Source organism: Nannobrachium achirus (assembly GCF_963921795.1).
Source record: "Nannobrachium achirus genome assembly, chromosome: 2".
NCBI classification, from domain to species: Eukaryota; Metazoa; Chordata; class Actinopteri; order Myctophiformes; family Myctophidae; genus Nannobrachium; species Nannobrachium achirus.
Window position 1 is genome coordinate 57,571,961 of NC_137811.1, and position 13,600 is coordinate 57,585,560.

A 13,600-nucleotide genomic window follows, 5' to 3' on the forward strand; every position below is an offset into this window, starting at 1 on the left:
AAGAACTGACGGCTGCACTCACTGTCCTTTCTATTTCACTTTATGCTGCTTTATTTATTTCTGAACAGGAGAAGAGAGAAATGTCCACGAAGAACGGATAAAAAGTATGCTACACACATTGACACCCATGACAGACAACACGCGCACGCATACACACACGCACGCACACACGCATACACACACGCACGCAAGCGCGCACACAGGGAGAGACCTCGTAAGTTTCAAATTTGTACGTTTCTTCGTAAAGTAAAACCCTGCTTCATCACACAAGACTGTCGCACAAGACTAGTGAAAATAGACGATCTACAAGCACAAAATGCCTCGCGCCGCGAGGCTTGTAGATCTGCTATTTTCACTACTTGGAATCGTTTTTAAAATGATAAATACAAAACGAACGGCTTTGGACATACGAGGTTTCCACCCGACGACGACGAAATCCACCCACCCATGTGTACACACACACGCACACGCACACACGCACACACACACACACACACACACACACACACACACACACACACACACACACACACACACACACACACACACACACACACGCACACACACACACACACACAGACACACAGACAGACACACCGACGCCAAAAAAAACTGTGATGGCCGCCCCGGTTTGTCAGGCCTTCCGACAGCACTCAGCACAGCGGGTTCCCGCGAGGCTTTGAGGGAGTCCAGACAGGAGGAGGACAGGAGACCTGAGCAGCAACACCTCCTGCCCTCTCCTCTCCCCTCACCCCTCACCCCCTCCGCCTCACCCCCCCAGCCTCACCCGCCGCCTGCCGCTCACACACAGGACAGCTAAACCCCCCAAGGTTCTGCTGGGGATGAGAGCTGATGGACAGGCCATCTCTGGTGTGAACTCTCAGCCCTCACACTCTCTCTCTCTCTCTCTCTCTCTCAGCCCGCTCTGCTAGACAGTAGACACGCGCCATGTATATAGACAGTCTACTGTCACATATACCCACAACACACGCGCACGCCACACACACAAACACGCCCACACGCACACAAACACACACACACACACACACACACACACACACACACACACACACACACACACACACACACACACACACACACACACACACACACACACACACGCACGCACACACACACACACACACACACACACACAAACACGCATGCACGCTGAACCAGAAACACGGCAGAAAGTTACAGTTTACAGTTAGAGTTTTTGGCATTAATAGCAGATGCTTTTAATCCAAAGCGACTTACAATAAGCAGGTAATACATCACTATAATAAACAAGATAATATGTCAGTACATCAACAACAATATAACAAATGCATAGGAATGTTAATCTAGAAAAACAATAACATAGGTAGACCATGCACCTAATCAGTATTACACGTGCACATACTACTACAGCATTATGTTTGCGTCTACGTGTGAGTGATGTTTGCGAGGTGTGAGCGTGCGCGCCTAAATGCATCAAATACTTGATTGGTATGCATGCATCTTCAGGTTTCAAATGTGTATGTTTATTTGTAAGTAAAGCCCTGCTTAATCATACAAGACCTTCGCCCAAAACTAGTGAAAATAGCTGATCTACAAGCACACAACGCCTCGCACACCGCGAGGCGTTGCGTGCTTGTAGATCGGCTGTTTTCGATGACGATATAGTCACATGTATGGGTGCTCACGTGCGAGTGCGCACACATGCACGTGAACACATACCGTTGTTTCCTGTTGAGATTGGCACATTTCACCCAGGTTTTTTCATCTCACTCACATCACTTTGTCTGCTGACCTCACTCAGCAACAAAATGAACAGAAAATAAACAAAAATGTAAATAATACAATTCACAGGAGGCAAGCAGTGATCACCCCATGATGTGCACTGCAATGTATAGTTTCAACTGCACTACATTGCAGGCGCTTTTTGAGAGTGAAAAAATAAGAGTGATTAATGTGTGATCTGGGCAGCTTGCCCCAATAAATGTGCCAAGCTCAATAGGCAACAATGGTATACACACACATGCACATACACACACACACGCCAGACAAGGCATAGCAGCTCATAGTGGGCACAGCACTGAGTGACAGCGTCGGTATGTCTACCTATCACAGCCTCAGTAACCCCCCCCCCCCCCCCCTCTCTCTCTCTCTGCTATGAATGATTAATAAACAAAGCTATTAACAATGCGGCAGACATTTCACAAAGGGTTCATTTTCGGAAAATACAATCTCCCTTTTGTTAATAATGTCCATTAATCATGCGGGGGACGTCATCACTTAACGCAAGGTTAATGAAACATTGTTAACGCATTCAGAACGGGTGCACAGTATTGCGTATTATTATTTTATGCTTTAACTACTGAAAAATAGCAGATATACAAGCTCACAGCGCGGCACTGCGAGCTTGTAGATCTGCTATTTTTTTTTTTTTATCGCAAACATTTGAATTTTGACCCGATTCTATAAGTGTCTTTTGAATCCTTCTAAGGTTTTTTGAAAAACCTATGTTTATATGTCAGTGGTTCTCAAACATTTTCTTGTCAAGGACCCCCAAAATGATAAGTATTTGGCCACGGACCTCCATCTCAAAATATTTAGTTCCAGGGACCGCCTCAGAAGCAAAATCTGAGTTACAAATGTTCACTTTAAAAATACATACATTCAAAGATATGCTCACATTTTCACAACTTTTTCAAAAATAGCAGATCTACAAGCTGAGCTTGTATATCTGCTATTTTTCAGTAGTTAAAGCATTCGATAATTCTCGGGGCCGAAATGGCTTAATGCCCCGCTAATCTATCCCTAGTCAGAAAAGCCCTTGTAACTGTAATTCCGAAACACTCCAAAACTATTTTCCCCGGGAATTTCTAAGTGCGTGATTGATGGACGCGGGACAGGGGATGTCCATTATTTTTAAGTGGAACACAGAGGCAGAACGCAGGGTCAGCCGTGGCAGAACTCAGAAAGCTTTACCTGTCCAAACGGCTAATGAACCGCTGACAAGATATATGGGAAACACTTTGGGGGAGAATTTAAGTACGACATAACAGCTTCATAATGGATTTATTGTGGCGCTCAAAACCATCCATTAACAATCAAGGATAATATTCACGGCCCACCTCCGTCTCCCATAATCCTCCTGGCAATAGTATTGATGGGGACACCACTCGAAGTTCTGTTATGCAGATTTTTTAGTGAGAAAGTGTGCGTGTGTGTGTGTGTGTGTGTGTGTGTGTGTGTGTGTGTGTGTGTGTGTGGATGGGGGTCATGAGAGAGAAAGAGAGAGAGAAAAGAGATGGAAATATATAGTAGGAATGGGATGATATGAAAATTTCATATCACGATTATTGTGACAAAAGAAATCGCGATTTATGATATTATCGCGATAATCAAAATCCATTATCCTGGGGCGGAACATTTGCCAAAAATTTGCAAGCTCACATTGTGAGCTTGTAGATCGGCTTTTTTTTGGCATAGACATTTGATAGAGAGTGGAAAAAAAGACTGTATCAAGTACATAAAGGTAGCGTTTAAGTAGCGTTTACCAATTATAGAGAGTTTTCGTGGTATACTGGACATGCAGCTCGGCAAATAAAAGGTGAATTGATCCCAGTGGATGACGGAGGACGATATCACGATAAATTAAATCTCAGCGATACGATTATCGTGACTGTTTTTTATCACGATAGACGATATCATCTCAAATCGTCCCATCCCAAATAAATAGAAGTGAATTAAGAAGGCAAGAGGAATAGGAATATTCAGAGTGTCGGTACGGTGCATACATGCACAGAGCTACGTACATTCTCCAGGTTGTCATGCCAGCCTATTAAGCAGTTCTTCTTTCATGTGTGTGCGCGTGCGTGCGTGTGTGTGTGTGTGTGTGTGTGTGTGTGTGTGTGTGTGTGTGTGTGTGTGTGTGTGTGTGTGTGTGTGTGTGTGTGTGCACGCGCACGTGCACGCCTGTGGTATTTTTTGTTAGCATGGCGCGCTATAAGCACAACGTTAGCAGGGATGTTTATTGTAATGTGACTGTCTCGTACCAGCCAGGGGTGTCGCACCAAATTCTGGGCCCTGGGTACAAGGATTCACTGCGTAATTTTGTGCTCTAACTATTGAAAAATAGCAGATATACAAGCTCACAGCGCGGCACCGAGTGCCGCGCTGTGAAGGTTTGAAGGTTTTTGAAGGTTTTTTGAAAAACCTATGTTTCTATGTCAGTGGTTCTCAAACTCTTTCATGTGAAGGACCCCAAAAATGATATGTATTTGGCCACGGACCCCCATCTTAAAATATTTAGTTCCTTCCAGTGAGCCCACCAGAAGCAAAATTTGAGTTACAAATGTTCGCTTAAAACATAGATAATATTCAAAGACAGCGTGGCACTCGGTGCCGCGCTGTGAGCTTGTATATCTGCTATTTTTCAATAGCTAAAGTGTAAAATAATTAAGCCCCCTTCCACCTTGGGCCCTTGTAACTCAGTCCCACTTCCCCTCCACTTGTGACGCCCCTGGTGCCGGCTGAGCTTGTGCTGCGAGCTGTTTGGAGAAGCGGGCTTGATTGTTTGATGACACCGGCGAGGCTTTGCATCTCCGTGTCTCTAGTCTGTGTCTCTGAAGAAGGCTGACATTAAATGTTTGATGTTGGCGCGCGCAATTGATGTACGAATAAAAACCTCGCCGGTGAGACATGTTTTTTTTCCCCTTTTCTTATTGTCTTAAATATATTTTATTTGTTGTTTCTCTTGTTTCCGCGATCTATTAAAGTTTACCCCCAACCCCCGCTTAAAAAAAGTTTGGATGCTCTCTCTCTCTCTCGCTGAGAAAGTCACCGGAATTGAGCTGCAAAAACACAAAATTCATTCAAGGGTCGCATTTGACCAAAGGAATAAATCGTCGTTGTCGGGTGAAAACCTTGTATGTCCAAAACCGTTCGTTTTGCATTTATCATTTCAAAAATGATTTAAACTATAGTGAAAACAGCCGATCTACAAGCACACAACGCCTCGCACCGCGAGGCGTTGTGTGCTTGTAGATCGGCTGTTTTCACTACATTTGCGCGACGGCCTTGTATGATCGAAGCCGGGCTTTACTTTGCGAAAGAACGGACACGTTTGAAACATGGAGATACGAGGTTTCCACCCGACAAAGACGAAATGTTTTCCAGGGGAACAATCCCGCGTCTCCAATAAGGGTGTGGGTTGTATTAGCGTCATGCTACGATGCCAAAGGAATGCAGGAGGTTTTGGTGGCGGTGCTGGTAGAGGAGAGCTAGGTCAATACTAGGAGTCCTAATAAAGCGTGAGTTCATTTCCCCGCTCCGCTCCCCCCTGGCCACCAGCCGCTCCATATCTCATCCAGGCCTGATGAGGCCCATTCTAAAAAAACTTATTTATTCACAAATTACAAAAGAATGAATACAAAAATATGTTGCTATATACTGTACATCACTGGTCCCCAAACACTGGGTCGGGACACATGTTGGACACATACTTTTTTGGGGGGATCCCTTAATTATTTGTTCCTTAAAGAGGTGGTGCCATAGTTTTGTACTTTTTCTGTTTTTCATGTGTCTAGGAGGTTGAAAGTACTTCATTAGACTGGTTAGATTGGTTTTTATGAGCAATTATTTATTCTCTTGGTATGTGTTTGTTTTCTCTTGGAGGCTGCCACCTTGTGGTCAAAAGTGTCAGTTAAAAAACACATACTAAGTATGTCACAGTATCAACTCCTCCCCTAATTATCATTCACCCAACACTGTGGGGTGTGGCTAACTTCAGCTGGGTCACCACCCACCATGACATCCATGCATACTTAATGAACTGGGGGTGTGGCCACATAAAAACCCAATTTTAACTCTTTCTGTATACCTTTTTGGAAAACATCTTCCTCCTAGTATAATCATAATACCTGATAATCATGTTTTAGAGGGGGGGAAATCATGGCACCACCTCTTTAACTTTTTATGAATCATACAGATTTTCATGAAAATGTCTTAGAAAAGGAAGTAGTGAAAATAGACGATCTACAAGCTCACAATGTGACGCTTTAGATCTGCTGTTTTCACTAGTTTGGGTTCCGGGCAAACATCAGATTTCTCTTTTGGGTCTCGAGCTGAAAGGTTTGGGAACCATTGCTTAGGGATGAGACGTTAAGCGATATTATCGTTTATCGTGATAAAAACACTCACGATAATCGTATTTATCGTGAAATCGTCCTCCGTCATGCACTGGGTTCAATTCGGCAAATTTTATTTGCCGAGCTGCACATCCTGTACCACTTAAACCCTTTTTTTCACTCTCTATCAAATGTCTTTGCCAAAAACATAGCCGATCTACAAGCTCACAACGTGTCGCAAGTTACTTGTCGCACTGAGCTTGTAGATCTGCTATTTTTTGGCAAATGGGCCTCCCCAGGATAATGGATAATATCGTAAATCGCGATTTCTTTTGTCACAATAATCGTGATATGAAATTTTCATATCGTCCCATCCCTACCACTGCTGTACATAGCAGTACACAGCAGTCTGGAAAGGTATCCGGGTTCCCGTCCTGAATGGGATATACAAGTCAAATGGAGCTTTTTGCCTCCCAAAGCCCAGTGATTTATGACCCAGCTCCATTGACCAGACCAGCTAGTTTTCATTTTTGTTAAATCACGCGGCCCCCTTTAAATGAAACTATGGATTTCACGTCAACTACTGAGGATTTAATTTGTATTTGGAAAATTAAAGCAGGTAAAGCGTTATAATTTCACACTACGCTGGAGTAGTACCACCGGTTAGCCCCCCCCCCCCCCCCCCCCCCCCCCACACCCACCCTTCACTTACTACCGACCTCGCTGTAGCCCAAGAATAGACCACCCCCCCACCCCCCTGTGCTTCGTTTCTCACTGTGACTTTGTGTGACCACTAATGAATTTGGGATGGGAGGGGGGGGGGGGAGGAGAGGGATTTATGGCCCTGGGAGTCCAGGATGAACCAACCAGTCTGGTGGTCCCCAGAGTGAACCGGGCCCCCCACCACCCACCCACCCACCCAGCCAGCCAGGAGCAACCGCCAACATCACCGCCCGCCGCCCCATGCACTGCCACTCGTCCCGTCCAGCTGTCCCGCGTCTCTCCGGTGTTGACCTTGACGTCAAACACATCCCCGACTTGGCGGCGGCGACGGGCCTTCGGCGGAGCTCCCAGGCAGCCAGGAGACCCTCCTGGTGTGTGGGCTACTAAAATCCGACGTAGGTTTGTTGCCGCAATCCCCCAAACAGCCCTTTTCAGGCACGCGCACACATAGACATCACTCTGTCTGTAAAAAGTGCCCTCTCCAGACCATGAATGCAGTTTTTCACTATGGTGAAAGAAATGCAAATGCCCCGCCTTTTCCATGCCATCCCTGAAGGCAGCATTCAAGAGAATGGCCCCGTCCAAACTCTCCTGAACGTGAATGCAGCATCTTATGTTGAAAGAATTGCCCTCTCTGTGTAGAAATCCATGCCGTTACGCCACATCTCCAGTATAGACTTGATTATGCTTAGTTTAGTGTGGAATCACGCGACGCGTTGTGAGCTTGGAGGTCAGCTATTTTCAATATTTCCAACAAAAGGCCCTTTTAGAAATGTCAGCCCCGACCTCTCTAACATTCTCTGCACGTCCCTGCCCCTTTTCACCAAGCCCCCTCATTAAACCCCTCCCATTCTGCCCTGGCATTGAAAAGACACTGTCTTTAAACCTGTCCCCGCGTCTCCTGCTCAAAGCTCTCTTCTTCAATAGGGGCACGTGGGTGGATGGGTGGATCTGACTGTATCATATTATATTTAGTGATAATAATCACAGTTATCACGCCTTCCGACCGCCAAATCCGCCGCCTCCCTTCTCTCTCTTCCGTCGCCGTCCTGTGTTTTTTTGTTTTACACCGCCGTCGGAGCCCCCCGCTGGCAACGGGGCGGTGGTGACGGCATGGATGGTAGCTTGTCTCCCCGGGTTCCTTAATTCCTCACCTCGAAGCGCCCGCAGTCTTCTGTGTGTCGCTCAGCGCTACCATAAAGGAGAGGGAGGAGCGAGTCGGGAGGACGGACAGACTGACGGAGGTGGAGGGTGGAGGGTGGAGGGTGATAGCGGGGAGGGCGGAGAAGCTCTAGAGGGTGTCATTAGCTCCTTTCTTCTCCCCTTGCGAGGAAACAGCGGTTTGACTACCATGATCCCGACTGCCTCCCCCTCCTCTTCCTCTCTGCCACCGCTGCCACCGTCGCTGCCACCACCCTTCAGCCCCCCCCAACCACCCCCGCCAACCCCCCGCGACCCCCACCCCGGGCTTCTCCATAACTGTTTATTAACATGTCAGTGGCTTCACTCGCGGGGTCTTTAAACCGAGCCCCTCCACCCACCCACCCACCCACCTTCACTCAAGCATCACTTGAAGCCCCTCGCACTCTCTCTTCCCTTTCATTACAGCCGAGGACGGAATTCCTAACCTTTTTAGTTTTTTCTTCGGTTCATGCGGAGGAATTCTCAGTCTCTCACCCGTTCCCCCCCCCCCCCCCCCCCCTTTTTTTCTTCCTTTTGTTCATTGTTATCGGGTGGAAACCTTGTATGTCCAAAACCTTGCTTTTTTTTGTTATTATTTGAAAAAATGATTTAAAATAGTGAAAATAGACGATCTACAAGCACACGATTGTGCTTGTAGATCGGCTGTTTTCACTACTTTTGTGCGACACTTTTGTACGATAAAGTAAGGGCTTTAATTTACCTAAAAAACATATACAATTGAAACTTGGATGAACCGTCTGGAATGTGATGCATAATAATGTTATATAGAACCCCTGCACTACAACTGTTTCTGTATTTGAAATCTGCTAATAAAAATTAAGTAAAAAAAAACAAAACAATTGAAACTTGGAGATACGAGGTTATCGGCGGACAACAACGTATTTTTCCCCAACTCTCCTCCTTCCGCTCTTCTTTCATGGTTTTGGCGGTTTCCACGGAAGCAGTCATATTCTGCGTGTGTTCAATAGCGGGAAACGACGATGATGATGATGATAATTTTATAGATTGTCTTTTACAAATTGCCTGGACCTAATGGAGCGTGAATAAACAGTATAGAGCATTAGTGAAGAACTGTCTGCTTGTTTTCTCCCAGTGAATTAATTGTAATAGAAGCACGCCAGAGAGTTCTGATGAACAGTTACGTATTATTATTATTAAACACGCACACGCACACGCACACAAGCACACACACACACACACACACACACACACACACACACACACACACACACACACACACACACACACACACACGAACATATTTGCTTCCATCCAAATCCACAGATCATGGACTAGGGATGGGACGATACGCGATATTATCGTTTATCGTGAAAAAACACTCACGATAATCGTATCGTGGAGATTTAATTTATCGTGATATCGTCCTCCGTCATGCACTATAATACAATTCACCCTTTTATTTGCCGAGCTGCATATCCGGTGCCATTTAAACCCTCTATAATCGGTAAAATGTACTTATAATATACGTACTTGATACAGTCTTTTTTTCCCACTCTCTATCAAATGTCTTTGCCATAAAGCAAAGCGTTGCGACGCGTTGTGAGCTTGTAGATCTGCTATTTTTTGGCAAATGTTCTGCCCCAGGATAATGGATTTTGATTATCGCGATAATATCATAAATTGCTTTTGTCACAATAATCGTGATATGAAATGTTCATATCGTCCCATCCCTATCATAGACTCATTCCATCCAAACAAGGACATTAAAAGAATTCAGAAGTCGTGTGTGTGTGTGTGTGTGTGTGTGTGTGTGTGTGTGTGTGTGTGTGTGTGTGTGTGTGTGTGTGTGTGTGTGCGTGTGTGCGTGCGTGCGTGCGTGCGTGCGTGCGTGCGTGCGTGCGTGTGTGTGTGTGTGTGTGTGAAACTTCGTTACACACAGCGTCATCATCGTCTGGGGGGATTGGATGCAGCTGTTGGCTCAGGGCCCGACAAGCGTTTTTTTTTGGTGGCTCTCACTCTTGTCAAGACGTCTTGAGAGTGTCTTCGGGACGTTCCAGGACAGTAGTAGAGATGACTGTATGAGCGTCCCACAGGGACATTGCACAGGGGTCCGCCGGAGCCCCGGCCCGCTGGAGCTCATATCTCTCCCGTCCCATAAACATCACGGAAGGGGCCGATGTCTTTAAAAGGGCCTGAATGACGTCTGGGAGTGGAGCATCACCGTGATTAATCGCCACGGTGATTCTCATGGTAATCACCCCCGGGTTCGGTCGGAGAAAACGGAGGAGGAGGAGGAGGAGGAGGAGGAAGGGGGGGGGCGAAAACCGTGTGAAAACGACTACGGCCAAATGCACATGAGATGATTGCTCACAGGGGGATGTTTTTTTCAATGCTATCAAAAAGGAGATTGTATGTTAGGAGCACAATGGACTCCATCATCCACCCTTTTTAGCCTGTATTTTAAAGCTATGGTTCTTATAGAACTTTTTTTCTTTTGTTACCGTTTGCGAGTATGAATGGCTGGCTGGGAGGGTGATCGAAATTTCATTGATCGACTGACTGAGACTTTTATTGACAAACATGCATGTAGATACTGTGCGAAGCTGGAGCGCTTATGTCCATTGCTGTCCTTGACAACTAAATATGTCACTTAAAGCCTTAAACCAGGGGTCTTCAACAGGGGGTCCGGGACCCCTAGGGGGTCCTCCAAATCTTTGTGTGATAGAAACTTTTTTTCTCCTTTTTTATATTAACCACTTGAACCCTAGCGTCCATATTCGGATAACTTTAGCCAAAAATAGCAGATCTACAAGCGTTGTGAGCTTGTAGATCGGCTATTTTCGGCAAAGCTTTGGTGTAAAGGGGAAAAAGAACAGAGTGAAAGGTAAAGTTTTTTAATTATTGACGGTTCAAGTGGTTAGATATCTGAAAACACAAATTGACATGATTTTATGCGGATCCCTTTTTACAAACCTTTTATACTTAATTGACCGTATAGTCAGTCCCTCAGCAGATTCCATACTAGGCCTGCCTCTTTTTCCTTCTACACCAAATCTCTTCTGTGAAAACAGTCGATCTACAAGCTTACAGCGCATCGCAACGTGACGCCAATTGTGAGCTTGTCGATCGGCTATTTCCACTGAACGTTCAACCCCAGAATATAGCGATGCTAGAGTTCATGTGGGTGAATGTGTCATTCCCTGAGCTTCAGCGATGTATTGACTTACATGAGACAAAGCCAGAAGTGTACACGCATGTTTGTATACATCATGGGATCATGATTTAAGACAACCTGATAAAAAAAAAGAAAACTCATCTCCCATGAGGAATGAATACTGATTGTACGAGCCGTGTCGTTAACGACTAAAGTGTTGCACTCAAGTTGCGAGTGGGATGTAGATGTTGGACGGTACATGATCTAAGGGGCATGTTGGCGCGTTACTGAGTCACTGACTCTGATTTCCCACAGGAGCGGTGCTCTATCTGTTGTAAAGGCTATGTTTGCACTGGGCTTGGAGACATTTCATCCTCAGGATCATTCAAATAAACAGATCTAAATGATGAATGCCGGAGTTGCAGCGACGACGGAGACGGATCTCTGTTGTTTGTGTGCGTGCCACACTTTTGAGGAATGGCGGAATCCAGAACACACCGCCTCTTTATAACGAAAACCCTGCAAAAGTTGCGCCTGACTCCCCCCCAAAAATGAATGAAAGTTCAATGGCATTCTGAGTGTTTGTCAGGAGGTGTAGTTTATATGGTTCGGGCATAACTGCCTTCTCCAGCCAATACGTCTATGCCAGCATTAAAAACAAATAGCCAAACTGAAAAAAATGGGGGAGGAGGAAATTTGCCCGAGTGAGGAATTGATTTTGTCTGGCCCAGGAGAGTACTTCATTCTTGGTCACGGCAGCGGTAGGGGCTCCAAGACGTGTTTTACTAACAGGAGAGCAAAGGCACCCATGCAAAACTATTTTTTAACAGCGCCTGGAAAAATCACCCACTCCTGCGCGCCATTTTTTTTTCCTTCTTTACAGATGACACAATACTTTCCAGTCACCCGTCACTAGAAGCACCTCATGGCCACTTTTCAGATTTAAAGCTACAGTGGTGCTCTGCTATCAAAGCAGGCCTGCAGAGAAAAGTGGACCTGCTCCCAGTAGATTTACACTGAGTGCGGCCATAGTACTCTTACCAAAAGAGAACTAATTTCTCACCGGAGGGATATTTGTCAAACCAAACACACTCCTCACATGCCATGTGTTAGGCAAACACTTCATGTACTGAACTGTTGCACATGCCTTTGCGTCTACTTTATACTTTATATGATCTTTTCCTAAACACAACTCCTTACTCGTTAGTGATTTAAAAGTTCTGATTATTACGGCCATTGATGATGCGATAATAAGGACTCCTCCAAATCTTTGTGTGATAGAATAGCTGCGAGGCTAGCTTGTAGATCTGCTATTTTTGGCAGAGAGCTTGGTGTAGAGGGGAAAAAGAGCAGACTAAGTACAGAGTGAAAGGTCAAGTTTATTAAGTATTGACAGTTCAGGTGGTTAAATATCTGAAAACACAAATTGACATGAATCCAAAATACACTGATGATTGTGCTGTCAAACAATGAAACTATATGGAATCTATGAACAGGTTGTGGGGGTCCCTGCTTCATCTCTCTCTCTCAACTAAGGGGTCCTCGGCCTGAAAACGTTGAAGACCCATGCTCTAAATGTCTGATTGGACTCCTTACTCGTTAGTGATTTAAATTTTCTGATTATTACGGCCATTGATGATGCGATGATAAGGTCGTAATTTAATACCTTTCTTTTCTCGCTCTATCAAAACGCGAGGCAGAGATACAGCGTACGCTCCAGCTGTCACCGCTTTCTGTCCACCTCAGCAGAAGCTCAGGCTAGTTTTATAGGGTCGGTAAGGAGCGGAAAATGTGAATAAGCGAATTTGGAAAGCCTGACTCTCCTCCGCAGTGCTAATTTAGTGTGAGAGTTAAGTGGCTCCTTTTTATGTGAACACCATTGTGTTGCTAACTATGCAGCAAACAATCGCTGTTCCAAAGGCAAAGAATGACACAATGTGAACAATGGAACAATGAGGGCCTTTTTTTCTCTGCGTTGCAGCCTGCAGGAAAAAAAGAAAGATCCTTACAAAACAAAACAAAAAAATGGGCTGGTATAATTGTTTTCTAAGGATTCGGAGATGTTAAGTATTTTGGAGTGGAAGAGGAGGAAAAAAAGGCCAGACACGGCCAGTATGTACAGAAGAATGTGTGAAATGCATAAAAGCGTGCGCGCTTCAGGACCGGACATTTGCAAGCTCCAAAAGGAGGTGAAGTAACTGACCGTACACGCGTGTATGCTCGCACGCGCACACACAAATGCAAGCCACGCGCCTGATTGCAAACATGCGCAGACTTGTACAAATGCACAGATGCAAATAGGTGCTGGAAATTGCGCATACACACACACACACACACACACACACACACACACACACACACACACACACACACACACACACACACACACACTCTCTTGTATTATGTATATACACATACTGTACATACACAAGATACACATTTT

The 13,600-nt window shown here is 45.3% G+C and overlaps 1 protein-coding gene across 1 annotated transcript in view; it reads left to right on the forward strand.

The window, feature by feature from the left end:
* LOC308299091 (zinc finger protein 516-like) overlaps positions 1–5,274 on the forward strand; it is a gene marked incomplete at its 3' end in the record, with an annotated part of 82,575 nt that extends 77,301 nt beyond the window's left edge. The window contains exons 7-8 of the mRNA XM_080742815.1: positions 782–870; positions 5,210–5,274. Coding sequence (XP_080598941.1) covers positions 782–870; positions 5,210–5,274 — 154 coding nt within the window. The remainder of the gene's footprint in view (positions 1–781; positions 871–5,209) is intronic.
* Positions 5,275–13,600: the final 8,326 nt, after the last annotated feature.